The 21,999-nt window shown below is 39.5% G+C and overlaps 1 protein-coding gene and 1 pseudogene across 1 annotated transcript; one reads left to right on the top strand and one right to left on the bottom strand.

Annotated features, from left to right (window-relative positions):
• Positions 1–21,999, bottom strand: part of LOC134328691 (NACHT, LRR and PYD domains-containing protein 3-like) — a 1,194,473-nt pseudogene that overhangs the window by 96,266 nt on the left and 1,076,208 nt on the right.
• LOC134328650 (NACHT, LRR and PYD domains-containing protein 3-like) lies at positions 164–21,727 on the top strand. Its single transcript, XM_063009803.1, has 11 exons — positions 164–276; positions 569–685; positions 2,343–2,435; positions 2,647–2,704; positions 15,320–15,524; positions 15,829–17,608; positions 18,487–18,660; positions 19,129–19,302; positions 20,296–20,469; positions 20,719–20,895; positions 21,153–21,727. Exons 1-11 carry the CDS (start codon positions 164–166, stop codon positions 21,157–21,159), a joined length of 3,072 nt encoding a protein of 1,023 aa, XP_062865873.1. The 3' UTR covers positions 21,160–21,727.

Raw genomic sequence — 21,999 nt, forward strand, 5'->3', positions numbered from 1 at the left:
CCTTAACCACTAAGCTTTAATTAAACTAGCTGATAGTTAAGCTAGTTGTCTGATTACCTTGTCGTATCCTTTGTGGTGTTTCTCTGAAAACTGAAACTTTCAGGTGCCCTAATTCTTCTTTATATAGTTTATTTATGTTTGGTTTTATTTGTACCCCAGTGTGATGGAGGGTATGAGACCAGATTCACCTGAACCCAGCTGTGTCTCCATGAAGAGCCACCAGTCAATGGGACTGCCACGTAACTTTAAAGATGGAAGATGTTCTACAGCTCTGAGGTCAGTATAATCTCATGTTTTAGTGTTTTTACTTCCAATTCCTCCCAATAAAACTCAGTAAAACTTACTCAACTAATCAGTTGAGTAAAAACAAATCATAAAATTTATGTTTCAATAACTGATTGTTGGAACATGCTAGTGCTCAGTTCTGTATAACTAAACTAGCTGCTAGTTAAGCTTATTGTCTGATTACTGTGTCATGTACTTGGTGGTGTTTCTCTGAGAACTGAAACTTTCAGGTGCCCTAATGTTTTTTTTAGTTTATTAATGTTTGGTTTTTCCTGTACCCCAGTGTGATGGAGGGTACGAGACCAGAAGTACCCCAACCCAGCGTTGTCTCCATGAAGAGCGACCAGTCAATGGATCCAATACAACACTTTAAAGATGGAGGATGTTCTACTGATTCTAGGTCTGTATAATCTCATGGTGTATTAGTGCCTCAGTCTACTGCACCACCCGAACATCCAGCTCTGAACACTTTTAGAATTCACTGTCTATGTGAAAATGTACAAGTAATCAGTAAATTGGGTTTTGACTATGGACATGTTAGTGTGGGCTGATGATTACTGATCAGAACTAAGTAAAGTTTTTAAATAATTACTCAAAGTTAAAATGATGAAGAGCTGAAACGTCTAATAATTGTTTATTAGCAAAGAGTAACTAGTTAATGGATCAATCCACCTCAGAGACTCTTTTACTGATTTATGGTAAAACAAACGTAACTCCAGACTGTGTAGAACAGGGGTGTCAAACTCATTTTCACCGAGGGCCACATCAGCATTATGGTGGCCCTCAAAGGGCCGATTGTAACGTATCCTGCTGTGATTGCAGTCTGTTGTTTTTCTTGGAGGCTGAATTCTGCATTTATATTGTTCTACTTTACCACAGACACAGCCTCATAACACAAGAGACGCACCGGTTTCTCTTCCTGAAGCACAAACTTGTTTTCACTTTCATTAAACTTCCTCCTTATGCTTAATTTTCTTACTTATCTTCTTGTACATTTCAGGATCATGTGTAAATATGTGTAACATCATCTACTGGCGGGATGTGTCACTTTGCAGGTCACAAAATCAGCCTGTATTTTGAAAGATGCAGTTTATTTAGGATTTTACAGTGTATTTTTAAGACAATCATTCTGCCCTCACTAATAGTTTATCCCCCTTTCTCAGCTAGACAGACAGACAGACAGACAGACAGCTCTCTTCAGAATACAGTCGGTTTATTTGCTCGAGAGCTGTGTGCATCAAAATGAAGTAAAAATACAAACAATAAAAACAATAAAGAACCTAATACAGTAAAAGCACACAGCTGTAGTCAAGTGTTACATCTGGTACAATATGAGATTTAACCAAACGTAAAATAACGAGTTAAAATTTTGTGTAAAGTTACTAATTGCTATAGTAACGTAACAACAGTATTTAATTACGGTACATTTGTAACTAAAACGCTGTGATATACTCACTAAACATTTACTAACAACTGCGAAGGTTAAAGTTAGTTGCCATGACTACGATGTCACGTTGTCTCTTAAAGGCGCAGGAGCGCATTAAATTATAAGCGCATCACGACTCGAACCATCACAACAATCATACAGTCGTTTAAGCTCTCGCGGGCCGGATCAATTGACGCAGCGGGCCGGATCTGGCCCGCGGGCCTTGAGTTTGACACCCCTGGTGTAGGACTACCACAACCTCTGTGGTTAAGTCCAAGACTAGACTGAATAGCTGAGATTAAGTCAAATTCAGATCATAAACAAATAAGAAATTATTTTAATGTTAACAATCAATAATTGTATTAAAAATATTATAAAATATATAAAATCAGAACAGCAGTGGTTGAGTACTGGTGTTAAGCAAACAAGCATTGTCAAGCATCGCTACTATTTTAAATGCAGACATTTAAAAAGCATTTTTTTAAATAGAGCCCTTATGCTTTTTGTGCGTTTTTGACACAGTGATAAACTGCTAATTGTTTATTGCATTTTATTACTCCTGAATTAGCCAACTTGGCATCTGTGTTAAATTAAAACTTGTGTGGGATGTTTGGTTTTACTTGTACCCCAGTGTGATGAAGGGTACAAGACCAGATCCCAGATCTGTCTCTAAGAAGAGGAACCGGTCAGTGGATCCTCTAACTTACTGTTTTCCTGATCCAAGGTCAGTATAATCTCATGTTCTAGTGTTTTAGCTTTCAGGTCTTTCTGATTATACCCATGAAACTTACTCATTTTATTCATTTATGCTTCAAATGTTTCAATAACTGGATAATGGAACATGCTAGTGTTCAGTACTGTTCTGTATATTTATTTGTGTTGTAAAACAAAGACTGTAAAGCTGCACAATTGTTTTTCTATTGTTTTTTTAACAGGCCAAAAAAGAAGAAATTAAATGTTACTTACAGAGATCAGCTGGAATCCATATTTAAGGTTTGTATGTATGTTTGTGTAATAATAATGATGATGCTTGGCTAGGTTGCTATTGGTTAAATAAACACTGTGAGGGATTTTATGTTGATTTTGGATTTAGACCTTCTTAGATGCTGTTCTGGTTTTTTTTTTTTTCATTTTAATAGTTAGATAAAAGAAATAAGATAAGGTAAGACTTTATTGATCCCCTTAGGGAAATTAATTAGCAGTATGAGGACAGGAAAAACAGAACAAAATACAACAAAGTGAAAAATATTGCACACATAGTGTGTAGTTATTTACTCTTAAAAATATCATATACTGTATATACAGTATATATACAGTATATATATATATATATATATATATATACAGTGGCTTGCAAAAGTATTCATACCCCTTGAACTTTTCCATATTTTGTCACATTACAACCACAAACATAAATATATTTCACTGGAATTTAATGTGAAAGACCAACGCAAAGTGGTATACAATTGTGAAGTGGAACGAAAGTTATACATGATTCAAAACATTTTTTACAAATAAAAAACTGAAAAGTGCGGTGTGCAAAAGTATCCAGCCCCCCTGAGTCAATACTTTGTGGAACCACCTTTTGCTGCAATTACAGCTGCAAGTCTTTTAGGGTATGTCTCCACCAGCTTTGCACATCTAGTGACTGACATTTTTGCCCATTCTTCTTTGCAAAACAGCTCAAGCTCAGTCAGATTAGATGGAGAGCGTTTGTGAACAGCAGTTTTCAGATCTTGCCACAAATTCTCGATTGGGTTTAGGTCTGGACTTTGACTGGGCCATTCTAACACATGAATATGTTTTGTTTTAAACCATTCCATTGTAGCCCTGGCTTTATGTTTAGGGTCGTTGTCCTGCTGGAAGGTGAACCTCCGCCCCAGTCTCAAGTCTTTTGCAGACTCCAACAGGTTTTCTTCCAAGATTGCCCTGTATTTGGCTCCATCCATCTTTCCATCAACTTTGACCAACTTCCCTGTCCCTGCTGAAGAGAAGCAGCCCCAGTGCATGATGCTGCCACCACCATATTTGACAGTGGGGATGGTGTGTTCAGAGTGATGTGCAGTGTTAATTCTCCGCCTCACATAGCGTTTTGCATTTAGGCCAAAAAGTTCAATTTTGGTCTCATCTGACCAAAGCACCTTGTTCCACATGTTTGCTGTGTCCCCAACATGGCTTCTGGCAAACTGCAAACGGGACTTTTTATGGTTTTCTTTTAACAATGGCTTTCTTCTTGCCACTCTTCCATAAAGACCACATTTGTGCAGTGCACGACTAATAGTTGTCGTGTGGACAGATTCCCCCACCTGAGCTGTGGATCTCTGCATTTCGTCCAGAGTCACCATGGGCCTCTTGGCTGCATCTCTGATCAGTGCTCTCCTTGTTCGGCCTGTAAGTTTAGGTGGACGGCCTTGTCTTGGTAGGTTTACAGTTGTGCCATATTCTTTCCATTTCCGGATAATGGATTGAACAGTGCTCCGTGAGATGTTCAAAGCTTGGGAAATCTTTTTATAGCCTAAGCCTGCTTTAAACTTCTCCACAACCTTATTCCTGACCTGTCTGGTGTGTTCTTTGGACTTCATAATGCTGTTTACTCCCCAATATTCTCTTAACCAACCTCTGAGGCCGTCACGGAGCAGCTGTATTTGTACTGAGATTAGATTACACACAGGTGGACTCTTTTTAGTCATTAGCAGTCATCAGGCAACTTCTGAATGCAATTGGTTGCACTCAGAGAAAAGGGGGCTGGATACTTTTGCACACCGCACTTTTCAGTTTTTTATTTGTAAAAAATGTTTTGAATCATGTATAACTTTCGTTCCACTTCACAATTGTATACCACTTTGTGTTGGTCTTTCACATTAAATTCCAGTGAAATATATTTATGTTTGTGGTTGTAATGTGACAAAATATGGAAAAGTTCAAGGGGTATGAATACTTTTGCAAGCCACTGTATATATATATATATATATATATATATATAAATATATATATACAGTGCATTACAAAAGTGAGTACACCCCTCACATTTCTGCAAATATTTTATTATATCTTTTCATGGGACAACACTATAGAAATAAAACTTGGATATAAGTTAGAGTAGTCAGTGTACAGCTTGTATAGCAGTGTAGATTTACTGTCTTCTGAAAATAACTCAACACACAGCCATTATTGTCTAAATGGCTGGCAACATAAGTGAGTACACCCCACAGTGAACATGTCCAAATTGTGCCCAAAGTGTCAATATTTTGTGTGACCACCATTATTATCCAGCACTGCCTTAACCCTCCCGGGCATGGAATTCACCAGAGCTGCACAGGTTGCTACTGGAATCCTCTTCCACTCCTCCATGATGACATCACGGAGCTGGTGGATGTTAGACACCTTGAACTCCTCCACCTTCCACTTGAGGATGCGCCACAGGTGCTCAATTGGGTTTAGTCCATCACCTTTACCTTCAGCTTCCTCAGCAAGGCAGTTGTCATCTTGGAGGTTGTGTTTGGGGTCGTTATCCTGTTGGAAAACTGCCATGAGGCCCAGTTTTCGAAGGGAGGGGATCATGCTCTGTTTCAGAATGTCACAGTACATGTTGGAATTCATGTTTCCCTCAATGAACTGCAGCTCCCCAGTGCCAGCAACACTCATGCAGCCCAAGACCATGATGCTACCACCACCATGCTTGACTGTAGGCAAGATACAGTTGTCTTTGTATTTCTCACCAGGGCGCCGCCACACATGCTGGACACCATCTGAGCCAAACAAGTTTATCTTGGTCTCCTCAGACCACAGGACATTCCAGTAATCCATGTTCTTGGACTGCCTGTTTTCAGCAAACTGTTTGCTGGATTTCTTGTGCGTCAGCTTCCTTCTGGGATGACGACCATGCAGACCGAGTTGATGCAGTGTGCGGCGTACGGTCTGAGCACTGACAGGCTGACCTCCCACGTCTTCAACCTTTGCAGCAATGCTGGCAGCACTCATGTGTCTATTTTTTAAAGCCAACCTCTGGATATGACGCCGAACACGTGGACTCAACTTCTTTGGTCGACCCTGGCGAAGCCTGTTCCGAGTGGAACCTGTCCTGGAAAACCGCTGTATGACCTTGGCCACCATGCTGTAGCTCAGTTTCAGGGTGTTAGCAATCTTCTTATAGCCCAGGCCATCTTTGTGGAGAGCAACAATTCTATTTCTCACATCCTCAGAGAGTTCTTTGCCATGAAGTGCCATGTTGAATATCCAGTGGCCAGTATGAGAGAATTGTACCCAAAACACCAAATTTAACAGCCCTGCTCCCCATTTACACCTGGGACCTTGACACATGACACCAGGGAGGGACAACGACACATTTGGGCACACTTTGGACATGTTCACTGTGGGGTGTACTCACTTATGTTGCCAGCTATTTAGACATTAATGGCTGTGTGTTGAGTTATTTTCAGAAGACAGTAAATCTACACTGCTATACAAGCTGTACACTGACTACTCTTAAGTTATATCCAAGTTTCATGTCTATAGTGTTGTCCCATGAAAATATATAATGAAATATTTGCAGAAATGTGAGGGGTGTACTCACTTTTGTGATACACTGTATATATATATATACAGTATATACAGTAGTGTTCAAAAAAATAGCAGTGGTTTTAAAAAAGTGAATAAAGCACAAAATCATTATGATAACTTTTATTTCCATAAATGCAAATGCACTGAAAATACTACACTTTCAATTCTAATTCAAAACATTAACAAAATTTAGCCATTTTGTGTTAATCCTTTACAGAAAGTTAAGAAAAATTAATATTAGGCTGTTCAAAAAAATAGCAGTGCCAGCATTTTTCTTTAAAAACTCAAAAAATGTATCTATAAACTGAAAAAAATGTTTGAGGTTTCACTTTACTTTAATATTTAACTAATAATAACTAATATTTAGTGGCATAACAATTGTTTCTGAGATCTGTGTTGCATGGAGTTGACCAACTTCTGGCTCCTCTGAACAGGTATTCCAGTCCAGGATGATTAGACGACATTCCACAGTTCTTCTGCAATTTTGGGTTTTGCCTAAAAAAAACGTGTTTCAGATATCAGAACACAAGTTCTCTCTGGGATTGAAGTCAGGGGATTGGGCTGGTCACTCTATTACCTCAATCTTGTTTGTCTGTAACCAGGATGGTTTGGGTCATTGTCATGTTGAAACACCCATTTTAAGGACATTTCTTCTTCGACATACATGATCTCCTCAAGTATTCTGATATATTTAAACTGATCCATGATCCCTCGTATGTGATAAATAGGCGTAACACCATGGTATGAAAAACATCCCCATATCATCATTTTGTACCACCGTGCTTTACTACCTTCACAGTGTACTGTGGCTTGAATTCAGTGATCGGGGGTCGTCTGACATACTCTCTACGGCCACTAGACCCAAATAGAACAATTTTGCTTTTACCAGTCCACAAAATGTTGAGCCATTTCTCTTTGGACCAGTCAATGTGTTCCTTGGCAGATTTGAACCCATTCAGGAAACGTCTTTTTCTTAACAACGGGACTTTGCAGGAGTTCTTGCTGGTAAATTGGCTTCACTTAATCATCTTCTGTACTCACTGCTAACTTCAGATGTTCCTTGATCTTTCTGGAGGTGATCAATGGCTGAGTATTTGCCATTTTGGCTATTCTTTGATCCATTCAAACAGTAGTTCCACGCTTCCTTCTGCGTCTTTCAGGTTTTGGTTGTCACTTCAAGGCATTTGAGATGATTTTAGCTGAGCAGCCTATCATTTGCTGCACTTCTCTGTATGTTTTTTCCTCTACAATCAACTTTTTAATCAAAGTATGCTGTTCATCAGAACAATGTCTGGAACAACCCATTTTACCCAGTATTTCAGAAGGAAATGCGCTATGACCAACCTGTGCAACATTTGCCACCATCCTACCTTAAATAAGGACCAAAATTGACACACGTTCACGTTCTTCTGCAGAATGAATGACTTCACCAATTAAACACCTCACTGCTATTATTTTGAACAACCCACTTTCAATCAATGCTTTGATTACTCAGAATGAGCGTCATGCATGTCCTAATTGTTGGGTTTGTTTTGTTGTCATTACTCTACTACACTTTCAAGTAAATTTTTTGATATGTAGAAATAGCAATTCTACTAAAAACAGTGATTTATCAGGTTAATGGTGTTGGACTGCTATTATTTTGAACACTACTGTATATACAGTGTATCACAAAAGTGAGTACACCCCTCACATTTCTGCAAATATTTGATTACATCTTTTCATGGGACAACACTATAGACATGAAACTTGGAAATAACTTAGAGTAGTCAGTGTACAGCTTGTATAGCAGTGTAGATTTACTGTCTTCTGAAAATAACTCAACACACAGCCATTAATGTCTAAATAGCTGGCAACATAAGTGAGTACACCCCACAGTGAACATGTCCAAATTGTGCCCAAATGTGTCGTTGTCCCTCCCTGGTGTCATGTGTCAAGGTCCCAGGTGTAAATGGGGAGCAGGGCTGTTAAATTTGGTGTTTTGGGTACAATTCTCTCATACTGGCCACTGGATATTCAACATGGCACCTCATGGCAAAGAACTCTCTGAGGATGTGAGAAATAGAATTGTTGCTCTCCACAAAGATGGCCTGGGCTATAAGAAGATTGCTAACACCCTGAAACTGAGCTACAGCATGGTGGCCAAGGTCATACAGCGGTTTTCCAGGACAGGTTCCACTCGGAACAGGCTTCGCCAGGGTCGACCAAAGAAGTCGAGTCCACGTGTTCGGCGTCATATCCAGAGGTTGGCTTTAAAAAATAAACACATGAGTGCTGCCAGCATTGCTGCAGAGGTTGAAGACGTGGGAGGTCAGCCTGTCAGTGCTCAGACCGTACGCCGCACACTGCATCAACTCGGTCTGCATGGTCGTCATCCCAGAAGGAAGCTGACGCACAAGAAAGCCAGCAAACAGTTTGCTGAAAACAAGCAGTCCGAGAACATGGATTACTGGAATGCCCTGTGGTCTGACGAGACCAAGATAAACTTGTTTGGCTCAGATGGTGTCCAGCATGTGTGGCGGCGCCCTGGTGAGAAGTACCAAGACAACTGTATCTTGCCTACAGTCAAGCATGGTGGTGGTAGCATCATGGTCTTGGGCTGCATGAGTGTTGCTGACACTGGGGAGCTGCAGTTCATTGAGGGAAACATGAATTCCAACATGTACTGTGACATTCTGAAACAGAGCATGATCCCCTCCCTTCGAAAACTGGGCCTCCTGGCAGTTTTCCAACAGGATAACGGCCCCAAACACAACCTCCAAGATGACAACTGCCTTGCTGAGGAAGCTGAAGGTAAAGGTGATGGACTAAACCCAATTGAGCACCTGTGGCGCATCCTCAAGTGGAAGGTGGAGGAGTTCAAGGTGTCTAACATCCACCAGCTCCGTGATGTCATCATGGAGGAGTGGAAGAGGATTCCAGTAGCAACCAGTGCAGCTCTGGTGAATTCCATGCCCAGGAGGGTTAAGGCAGTGCTGGATAATAATGGTGGTCACACAAAATATTGACACTTTGGGCACAATTTGGACATGTTCACTGTGGGGTGTACTCACTTATGTTGCCAGCCATTTAGACATTAATGGCTGTGTGTTGAGTTATTTTCAGAAGACAGTAAATCTACACTGCTATACAAGTTGTACACTGACTACTCTAACTTATATCCAAGTTTTATTTCTATAGTGTTGTCCCATGAAAAGATATAATAAAATATTTGCAGAAATGTGAGGGGTGTACTCACTTTTGTAATGCACTGTATATATATATATTAGGGCTGTCAAACGATTAAAATTTTTAATCGCGATTAATCTCAGAATTTCATATAGTTAATCGCGATTAATCGCATTAAAAAAAATCTGTGTAAATGTTATAGAAAACAAGGATTTTTAAGTGAAATGTTACAATTAAAATGGTGAACACATTTTATGCTAAATGTACTTATGTTAAAAACTGCTGGGACAAGAGAAAACTGTAAGGGAGTTTTATTCACTCACATACTAGGCAGTAATACTATCCAATGGTTTGATGGACGTTTCTACACGAAGTGAGTGTGTTTTGACCCTTTGGGGCTTCCATAGTTCATGGACAACGTGCTTGACTCAGCTGTCCGGTATTCTTTACCGTAACAGAATAAGTTAATAAAGTGTTCTGCTCCCGACAACTTGTGAATATAGCGTGTATTTATTTCTTTATTATGCAAGTGCAGATGCTACGACGCTCTTTTACATTATGTTAACAAACCGCAAATGAAAAACGGTGACATGTCCGACATTAAAACGTTTGTTTTACCAGTCAAGTCTCAACATGAACTAGAATTTGCGTTAATGGCACTATTTATCTTAATCGCGTTAAATTGAGATTGCGTTAATGCGTTATTATCGCGTTAACTTCGACAGCCCTAATATATATATATATATATATATATATATATATATATATATATATAGTATATATATATATATATATATATACAGTGTATCACGAAAGTGAGTACACCCCTCACATTTCTGCAAATATTTCATTATATATTTTCATGGGACAACACTATAGACATGAAACTTGGATATAACTTAGAGTAGTCAGTGTACAGCTTGTATAGCAGTGTAGATTTACTGTCTTCTGAAAATAACTCAACACACAGCCATTAATGTCTAAATAGCTGGCAACATAAGTGAGTACACCCCACAGTGAACATGTCCAAATTGTGCCCAAATGTGTCGTTGTCCCTCCCTGGTGTCATGTGTCAAGGTCCCAGGTGTAAATGGGCTGTTAAATTTGGTGTTTTGGGTACAATTCTCTCATACTGGCCACTGGATATTCAACATGGCACCTCATGGCAAAGAACTCTCTGAGGATGTGAGAAATATAATTGTTGCTCTCCACAAAGATGGCCTGGGCTATAAGAAGATTGCTAACACCCTGAAACTGAGCTACAGCATGGTGGCCAAGGTCATACAGCGGTTTTCCAGGACAGGTTCCACTCGGAACAGGCTTCGCCAGGGTCGACCAAAGAAGTTGAGTCCACGTGTTCGGCGTCATATCCAGAGGTTGGCTTTAAAAAATAGACACATGAGTGCTGCCAGCATTGCTGCAGAGGTTGAAGACGTGGGAGGTCAGCCTGTCAGTGCTCAGACCATACGCCGCACACTGCATCAACTCGGTCTGCATGGTCGTCATCCCAGAAGGAAGCTGACGCACAAGAAAGCCAGCAAACAGTTTGCTGAAGACAAGCAGTCCAAGAACATGGATTACTGGAATGCCCTGTGGTCTGACGAGACCAAGATAAACTTGTTTGGCTCAGATGGTGTCCAGCATGTGTGGCGGCGCCCTGGTGAGAAGTACCAAGACAACTGTATCTTGCCTACAGTCAAGCATGGTGGTGGTAGCATCATGGTCTTGGGCTGCATGAGTGTTGCTGGCACTGGGGAGCTGCAGTTCATTGAGGGAAACATGAATTCCAACATGTACTGTGACATTCTGAAACAGAGCATGATCCCCTCCCTTCGAAAACTGGGCCTCATGGCAGTTTTCCAACAGGATAACGACCCCAAACACAACCTCCAAGATGACAACTGCCTTGCTGAGGAAGCTGAAGGTAAAGGTGATGGACTAAACCCAATTGAGCACCTGTGGCGCATCCTCAAGTGGAAGGTGGAGGAGTTTAAGGTGTCTAACATCCACCAGCTCCGTGATGTCATCACGGAGGAGTGGAAGAGGATTCCAGTAGCAACCTGTGCAGCTCTGGTGAATTCCATGCCCAGGAGGGTTAAGGCAGTGATAATAATGGTGGTCACACAAAATATTGATACTTTAGGCACAATTTGGACATGTTCACTGTGGGGTGTACTCACTTATGTTGCCAGCTATTTAGACATTAATGGCTGTGTGTTGAGTTATTTTCAGAAGACAGTAAATCTACACTGCTATACAAGTTGTACACTGACTACTCTTAGTTATATCCAAGTTTCATGTCTATAGTGTTGTCCCATGAAAAGATATAATGAAATATTTGCAGAAATGTGAGGGGTGTACTCACTTTCGTGATACACTGTATATATATATAAAGTAATATATACATTTGGATATGCCAAGTATATTAAGTATTGCACCTATTGTAAATAAATCACATATTGCACTTCTTATTTCGCCATGAACATGAACGTGTACAGTGGGCCAAAAAGTATTGCTGTCGCTGGGCAACACAGATTTTCAACTCCCTTCACAAATTTTCTATGGGGTTGAGGTCTGGAGACTGGCTAGGCCACTCCAGGGCCTTGAAATCCTTCGTTGCCCGAGCGGTGTGTTTGGGATCATTGTCATGCTGGAAGACCCAGCCACGTTCCATCTTCAATGCTCTCACTGATGGAAGGAGGTTTTGGCTTAAAATCTCACGATACATGGCCCCGTTCAGTCTTCCCTTAACACGGATCAGTCGTCCTGTCCCCTTCGCAGAAAAACAGCCCCAAAGCATGATGTTTCCACCCCCATGCTTCACAGTAGGTATGGTGTTCTTGGGATGCAACTCAGCATTCTTCTTCCTCCAAACACGACAAGTTGAGTTTTTACCAAAAAGTTCCATTTTGGTTTCATCTGACCACATGATATTCTCCCAATCCTCTTCTGGATCATCCATATGCTCTCTGGCAAACTTCAGATGGGCCTGGACATGTACTGGCTTAAGCAGGGGGACACGCCTAGCACTGCAGGATTTGAGTCCCAGTGTGTTACTGATGGTAGCCTTTGTTACTTTGGTCTCAGCTCTCTGCAGGTCATTCATCAGGTCCCTCTGTGTAGTTCTGGGATTTTTGCTCACCGTTCTCATGATCATTTTGACCCCACGGGATGAGATCTTGCGTGGGGCCCCAGATCGAGCGAGATTATCAATGGTCTTGTATGTCTTCCATTTTCTTACAATTGCTCCCACAGTTGATTTATTCACACCAACCTGTTTGCCTATTGTAGATTCACTCTTCCCAGCCTGGTGCAAGTCTACAATTTTCTTCCTGTCCTTTGACAGCTCTTTGGTCTTGGCCATGGTTGAGTTTGGAGTCTGACTGTTTGAGGCTGTGGACAGGTGTCTTTTATACAGATAACGAGGTCAAACAGGTGCCATTAATACAGGTAACGAGTGGAGGACAGAAGAGCTTCTTAAAGAAGAAGTTACAGGTCTGTGAGAGCCAGAAATGTTGCTTGTTTGTGGGTGACCAAATACTTTTTTACCACCATATTTTACAAATAAATTCTTTAAAAATCTTACAATGTGATTTCCTGGATTTTTTTTTAACTCATTTTGTCTCTCATAGTTGAAGTGTACCTATGATGAAAATTACAGACCTCTCTCATCTTTCTAAGTAGGAGAACTTGCACAATCAGTGGCTGACTAAATACTTTTTGGCCCCACTGTAAGTATAGGTATAAGTGGGATCTTACATATTTTTACTGTTGTAAGCCCTGATGGCTGCTGGAATGAAGGACCTGTGGTAGCGTTCCTTTCTACACAGGGGGTGGAGGAGTCTGGTACTGAAGGAGCTTGTTAGGTCTTCTACAGACTCATGTAGTGGATGTGCGGTGTTGTCCAGGATGGATGACAGCTTGGCTATCATCCTCCTTTCTCCCACCTCCTCTACAGGTTGGAGAGGACAGTTCAAGACAGAACTCGCTTTCTTGATCAGCTTGTTCAGTCTTTTTTTGTGCATGCACGATAGTCACATCGCAGGACGTGCAATGTTATTTAATGCAAATTAAATCAAATATGTCATGCTAAAACTTTTTTGCTGCTTGACAAAACGAAAATTCACACCGTTCTCATTTTCCATGACGTATCTACCAGTGTGTTCAAAAACCTAGTGAGCTGCCTTGCTGTACTACCTACATAGGCAGCTGCCTCAGTAGAGAGGATTCTAATAAGTCAATGACTTCGAAGGCAGGTTATTGGAACGCGCTACTTAGCAATTCCATTGGGTTTAGCATTTAGCATCTTGCCATTAAAACCAATGGAATGAGGTGGGACGGCGTTTGAGAGAAGAGATGGCGCAGTGAATTCTGGGATTGCCTTCATCACTAAGGACGCCTTCGATTCTCGTTCTGCATCAGCATTGTGCTTAGTACTTAAGAAATCTCGGATTTGGAACAGGTGTATAGCTGCTCTTCTGTTTGTATAGTTTAAAAAAAAATTATGTTTACTACTTGAAGAGGTTTTGATTGTGAAATAAAATATTAAATGACCCATTTTGTCAATCCTGTTCATTCCCTTATGTGATATTGAAGCTTTCTTAGTTTAATGCTCAGTTTCAACCGAGTACAAAAATGTAGCTTGTCATAATCTTTTGTATCCCTTGTAGGCACCACCCTTTTTCACAGATGAGCCCCTTATTTAGAGTAAGATACATGCATTATTAATATTATTAATAATGTGGTGAAAATTCCTGTATTTTTTTAATATCGCAATATATATCGCAGGAAAAAAAAATATCGCAATGTCAGTTTTTTCCAATATCATGCAGCCCTACACTGTACAGTTCATGCAGGTACGGTGCTCTCAACACAAAAGTTTATGTAGTCTGTTATGCAGTCAAGCTGTCAATGTCCTCCCCGTGTGGACTGCATAACACCTCCCAGTTTGTGATCTTGAAACAGTCCTTTAATGTCTCACTGACCCCTGCAGACCAGTTCCTCACAGATCTTGTGGTTGGGGGTTGTTTCTTAACCATGGGGGTGTAGACAGGCAGGAGGTACACCAAGTTGTGATCAGATCGATCAAACGGGAGGAGGGGTGAAGAGCTGTATGCATCCTTTGTGTTAACATACAGTAGATCCAACGTTTTACTGTCCCTTGTATGGCATTTAGTGCTGTTCGTCCATCTTATTTGGAAGTGATCTTACATTCCCCATAATAAGAGATGGAAGATGGTATTTTTCTCACACGCCACCTCACTCTGGCTCTGCATCCTCTCCTCTTTCTCCTTATTTCTGCCGGAATTGCTGATGTGTCCGCGAAGAGTAACTTTGTGTGGCTGAGCTCCAGCAGTTGTTCCTGGGTGTAAACAATAGATCCATGGAATAGGTTTGCTGATGCGATAGCGATGATTCCGAAAATATACAGAAAAAACACCGCTAATTTTGCCAGTTTCACATCCAAGGCTGCGCAGGATTGTGTAAAGATATGATATGTAAAAAGAAAAACGCGAGAAAAAAGACAAAAAGTAAAATAAATACAACAAAAAGAAACAAGAAAGACGGACTTGCTGCAATGGGCAGCTGCTCACGCAGCCCCGGAAGTATACTTTAATATGCTTGGTTTTACCAGAGGTGAAATTCCAGTTTAACATTTTAATGAACAATTATTGTTTATTCATTTACTGAACTTGAACATTTACTGAGAAAAATAAAACAATGTGGCACACACACACACATTATTATACTAGCTAACAAGTATCACAATAACTAGTTTTAGTATAATGTTCTAAATCCTTATATGGTCACATCACTTATCTTTTTTTATTACCTCATGTCGCTTCTTGTGATGATCTGTTCCTCTAAATTTCTCAACAGGAACTGGAGCTCAAAGTCGTCGGCATATTAAAGAATGAACTAAACAAGTTTAAAAAGGTCCTGGATGAAGATTACCCAACATGCTTTGAGCAGGAGGTGAAGGATGTGGAAGATCTGAGTAGTTTCAGAGAGGGGGCGCTAAAGATCACACTGAATGTTCTGAAGATCATGAACCAGACAGACCTCGCTAACACCCTGCAGAGGAGTAAGAGACCTATCAATTTCTTTAACATAAGATAAAAAAAATTCATATCCATCTTGGTTCTAGAATAATCTAGGCTTTTGATTGGTCATTAAATTCTATGACATAATGTTTATGAGAATCAGGTACTTGATATTAGGTAAGAATTCTAACTATGATATCTCTACATCTCTACAAATAAACCAATTGTAATCATAGATGTTTATAATTATAAATAAAAAATAATTTATATACAAACCTATTAACAATTTATACTGTGTTTATTGATCATGCGGTAAAATATTGATTACCTTTGTTTGTTTATTAGAACTGGTCTCTGCATATCAGAAAAAACTCAAATCCAATCTGAGAGAGAAATGTAAAAGAATCAGTGAAGGAATCTCCCAGCATGGAAGCTCAGCACTTCTGAATGAGATCTTCACAGAGCTCTACATCACAGAGGGCTGGAGTGGAGACGTCAATAATGAACATGAGGTCAGACAGATTGAAACAGCATCCAGGAGACCAGCAGCACAGGAGATTCCCATCAAATGCAATGACCTCTTTAAAGACTCGTCCATCAGAACTGTGCTGACTAAAGGAATTGCTGGAATTGGAAAAACAGTCTCAGTGCAGAAGTTCATTCTGGACTGGACTGAAGGAAAAGCAAATCATGACGTTGTCTTCATATTTCCACTTCCTTTTAGAGAGCTGAACTTGATGAAGCAGGAAAACCTCAGTCTGATGGAACTTCTTCATCAGTTTTTCCCAGAAGTGAAAGTTCTGCCATCATTAGACTGTGATGCTTATAAAGTTTTGTTCATCTTTGATGGTCTGGATGAGTGTCGACTTCCTCTAGATTTTCAAAATAATGAGCAACTGTGTAACGTAACTAAGTCAGTAAAAATGGATGTGCTGCTGACAAACCTCATCAAGGGCAATCTGCTTCCCTCTGCTCACCTCTGGATAACTACTCGACCAGGAGCTGCCAATCAGATCCCTCCTGAGTGTGTAGACCAGGTAACAGAGGTACGAGGGTTCAGTGACCCTCAGAAAGACGAGTACTTCAGGAAGAGGATCAGTGATGAGAACCTGGCTAGTAAAATAATTAAACACATAAAGTTATCAAGAAGCCTCTACATCATGTGTCACATTCCAGTTTTCTGCTGGATCTCAGCCTCTGTTCTAGAGAGAATTCTGGATGGAGCAAAGAGGAAAGAGATCCCCAAAACTCTGACTCAAATGTTCACTTACTTTCTGATCTTTCAGATAAAACACAAGGAACAAAAGTACCATGGAAAATCTGACCCTGATCCACACCAGACCAGAGAGACGATACTGGCACTGGGAAAACTGGCCTTCCAACAGCTGGAGAAAGGAAACCTGATCTTCTATGAGGAAGATCTGACAGAATGTGGCATTGATGTCAAAAACACAGCAGTGTATTCTGGAGTCTGCACCCAAATCTTCAGAAAAGAGGCTGGGCTGCACCTGGGTCAGGTCTTCAGCTTTGTGCACCTGAGTGTTCAGGAGTTTCTGGCTGCTTTATATGTATTTCTCACCTTCATCAACATAAACACAAATGTGCTGGTGATGCAAAACACTGGATTCTTTAACATCTTTAGAAACTATACAAAAATGTCTGACTTTCTAAAGAGTGCAGTGGACAAGGCCTTACAAAGTAAGAATGGACACCTGGATCTTGTCCTCCGCTTCCTCTTGGGTCTCTCACTGGAGTCCAATCAGACTCTCTTAAGAGGCCTACTGCCACAAACAGGAAGTAGTTCTTACAACAAAGAGGAAACAGTCAGGTACATCAAGGAGAAGATCAGTGAGAATCCCTCTCCAGACAAATCCATCAATCTGTTTTACTGTCTAAATGAACTGAAAGATGATTCTCTAGTGCAGGAAGTCCAAAAATACCTGAACAAAAGAGGTTCTCTTCATCATGCTGGACTCCGTCTGTCTCCTGCTCAGTGGTCGGCTCTGGTGTTTGTGTTGCTGAACTCAGATCAGGAGCTGGATGAGTTTGATTTGAGGAAATATTATCCATCACATGAAGGTATTCTGAAGATGCTGCCAGTGGTGAAAGCCTCTAGAAAAGCTGAGTGAGTCATTTATTGACATTTGATTCAAAAGATCATCACTTAAACACTACTTATTAAATGTATGAAACTGAGAAGGTGCAAAAATAAAGTGTTGCAGTACGATCTCAAAATGTGTCTGAAATTAACATCTACTTTAGTAACGTTAAATTAACAATGCTATCTTTTTCTACACCACCTACTAACTTGCACACTCTACCCACGATGTGATGCGATTCACAATACTGGGTTCACGATACGTTTTTTTCCAGATTTTTTAAACAAAATGAAATTGAAGACAAATTATGACAAAGTTTCCTTTTAATATTTCTTCTTAAAAAATAAAATAAAATACTGTATTTGTGCTTATCTTTTATTTATCTCAATAATAAATGTCTTTTTATTTTAGAGTTAGGTACAAAACAGTGCTGCACATTTCCCTTTTTGTGTAAAAAACTGAAATGAAATAAATCCCACATTCCATAAATAAATAAATAAATAATACAAATAAAGAAAATATCCTCACATAAAAAAAACTTTGCTGGAAAATTCTGAATCTGGCAACCCTGTAGTGATGTCAACCAGGCGAGGTGAATAACGCCAGAGTAAAGTAATGAGTATTTATGGAAAAATGTTTAGATGATTTCTGTTAAATAAATTGCTGTAATTATTTTTGTGATGGTAGTAGGGTGGGGCGCTGTGAGAAAAACTGTAGCTCACTACACCACCCTGATCACATGAGCAGGAAACCAGACCAAAGAACATTTTTACTTGAGACAGAGTTCCAATACCAAATGATCTATGAAGCAACAGACAAATTTAAGTCATTCTGCATATTTACACATAAAACAGCAGCAGCTAAAGTAATCAGATCCCATTTTAATCTGATTATTTCTCTCCAGGTTGGCTGGTTGTAATTTAACAGAGGAAAGTTGTGAAGTTTTGTCCTCAGTTTTCAGTTCAAACTCCTCCAGTCTGAAACATCTGGACCTGAGTTACAATAAACTGAATAATTCAGGAGTGAAGCTGCTCTCTGCTGGACTGGAGAATGCACACTGTAAACTGGAGATACTGGAGTAAGATCTTCACTTTCACACTGTAAATACAGATAATCTGTTCTAATTAAAAGCATCATTTGAACCAGAAAATTAATTTAGTGGACGTTGTTTAGAACTCTTCAGAGTCGTCATACATCATCACGTCCTAGCAGGAATGTTTCTTTTACTTTCTTTTCTCTTCAAGAATTATATTATTTTGTTATAAGTCATGCACAATCACAGAGCCTCAGTTAGTGAAAACTGATTGTTTTGAAATGATTATACAATATTACATATATATTTGGTTGCTTGAAATTGGTGAAAAGCTTAAGTTTAAAAATTATGAAATAAACAAATGATTAACAAATAAATAAATAAAACAATTTAAAGTGTTTCTTCCATATTAGACTCTACAGTATAGAGTGAGCATTTTAAGCATTATACAGAGCTAAAACTGCAGTTAAATAATGAATAAATAGAAAATACTGATCTATTATTTCTCTCCAGGTTGTGGAATTGTAATCTAACAGAGAAAAGTTGTAGAGTTCTGTCCTCAGTTCTCAGTTTAAACTCCTCCAGTCTGAAACATCTGAACCTGGGTAACAATAGACTGAAGAATTCAGGAGTGAAGCTGCTCTCTGCTGGACTGGAGAATCCACACTGTAAACTGGAGATACTGGGGTAAGATCTTCACTTTCACACTGTAGATACAGAAGATCTGTTTCACTCTGAAGCATCAATTTAATAAAAAGAAACCTTAGCAGACTTTGTGTGGAACTCTTCAGAGCTGTCATATGTCATCACATCCTAGAATAATTGTTCACTAACTTACCTGAGATTAGATCCTAAACTAGCAGTACCTGAGTCTCTGGTGTTGAACCTGCTGTAGGAATTTATCATGTATGAAGAAAAATGTGATTCAGGTCTCTTCGTGTCTGCGGTGGGTTTCCTCTGGGAGCTCCGGTTTCCTCCCACAGACCAAAAACATAGAAGGAAGGTAAAGTGGAGACACTAAATTGTCCATGACTGTGTTTGACATTGAACTTGTGAACTGATAAATCTTGTGTAACCAGTTTATCTTCATCAGTGTATTCATACATTCACCAGAACTACCGTTCCTGTCATGAATGTAATCAAAGTGTGTACAACATGATGTTAAAAATCCTAATAAACAAACAAACACTAACCAGTTCATCCTAGTCGGGTGGGGAAAAAGTGGGGAAAAAGAGGCACAAATTGGCAACACACCCTGGACAGATGCTGCTTTTAAAAGCATGTCTGGCAGAAGGTTTTACTGTGATCAAACTAGTTTACCTGCCTTGGTCGTGTTCATGCGGTTTGTGTGGGAAGATAAAAAATATGGAGGCTGACAAAAAATAAATATTTATTTATTATTTGTGTTAGTTTTGAATGTGTAGATCAACAAAGATCTACAAAGATCTACTGAAGATTCCACATTTAATCTCTGAAAACCATTAAAATGTGGAATCCACTTTAGGTCTGTAATCACATTTTACACTCATATTAGAATGTCTGTTAATTTAGCATCATCAATTCAACTGCTTTCACTTTTATCTGCACTGCAGTCTGGGTAATATTATCAGAGCTGCTAAGATTCCACTTACTGCTGCAGGGTGACGTCTTTCATTTCTCTGTCTGATTATTTCTCTCCAGGTTGTGGAATTGTAATCTAACAAAGAAAAGTTGTGAAGTTCTGTCCTCAGTTCTTAGTTTAAACTCCTCCAGTCTGAAACATCTGAACCTGGGTAACAATGAACTGAAGGATTCAGGAGTGAAGCTGCTCTCTGCTGGACTGGAGAATTCACACTGTAAACTGAAGATACTGGAGTAAGATCTTCACTTTTACACTGTAGATACAGAAGATCATTCATACAGAAACTGTTAGTGATGTGTGTAAGAGTTTGATATTTTACTCATGTTCCTCACACAAGATAAAACACTTTATCATTAATATAATATAATAGTTTTACATGTTGAAGATTTCTCAGTGATGTCTGGTTGTGGATCTGAATGGAGATGGAGGAGGAGGTGGGAGAAGATGATGTATGATTTTTATTAAATAATTTTCTTCTGCAGGTTGAGGAGCTGCAGTATTACAGATGAAGGTTTTACTGCTCTGGCTTCAGCTCTGAAATCAAATCCATCATCACATCTGAGAGAACTGCAACTGAACGACAATCATTCAGGAGAATCAGGAGTAAAACTGCTCAAGGATCTACAGGTGGATCCACAATGTAACCTAAAGGAACTAAGGTAATTTACTGTTGCTTTATACACAGACAGACCTAAACACACACATTTAGACACACACACACACACAATGGTATTGTGGAATCAGAACTGCTCATTAGCAGAACTTCATCTGTATCAGGGTTCTTCAGTGAAGAACGAATCATGTAAAATGCAATCTTTGTTCCAATCTTTGTGTGTGTGTTGGTGTTTATACTTGTTCTGATTGTGTTAAGTCTGATCAGTTACAAACATCTGATCATGTCTGATCTTTTCTACAGGTTTTGATTCTAATACAATTCTAATTCCAATTGAATTATGAGAAGAAGAAGATGAAGAGCAGTGAAGATAAACACCATCTACTCTTCATACTGGGATTCTACATGGTGATGCTTTGTTCAGCTTCTTACTGCTCAAATCTGTAAACTCTTATGACATCACTTCCTGTACAAGATCAGCACTCTCAACCCCATATTGAAGTGCTGATGGACAAAATTGGAGAGTCCATCAGGTTACTGGTACCATCTATATTAATCTGGTACAGGTGAGCCAGGAGCTGCAAAACAGGGTGAGGGTGCATGAGGACTGCTTTAGAAAACATGCTGTTCCCGATCTGGCCTGTAATGAAGCAGTTTAAAGCTACTGGAGATGTTGAGATTCTGCCTAGAGAAGAACATGAGGAGGATTACTCGAGTGGCCAGGGAATCTCTGCTGGGACATTACTGACTAAATAACTTATTAAATTATTTGTTTTTTTGGGTATATTTTGTATAAAAGTATTTTCCTCATTTTCCAGTTTTCTCTATTTTTGCATGTCAAACTATTATCAGAGCACAAAACAAATAATTAATATTAAAGACCAAATAAACACAAAATGTTTTTAACAATGGTTTCATATATTGAAAGATACTTATTGATATTAAGAGACTCTTTATATTGTTAATTTAACAATGATTACTTTTAGCATTGATAGCATAAAAACAAACATCTGTAACAACAGCACAAATGTTTGCAGGTAATCTACACGCTCTGCCATCATGTTACTACTCTTTACTTTTGTTGCCCAATGCCCACTTTTGATGACAAATGATATTGGGAATATTATTCTTTGTTTAGCTGTATTGGGAA

Source organism: Trichomycterus rosablanca, chromosome 15, assembly GCF_030014385.1.
Source record: "Trichomycterus rosablanca isolate fTriRos1 chromosome 15, fTriRos1.hap1, whole genome shotgun sequence".
In the NCBI taxonomy this organism is placed as follows: domain Eukaryota; kingdom Metazoa; phylum Chordata; class Actinopteri; order Siluriformes; family Trichomycteridae; genus Trichomycterus; species Trichomycterus rosablanca.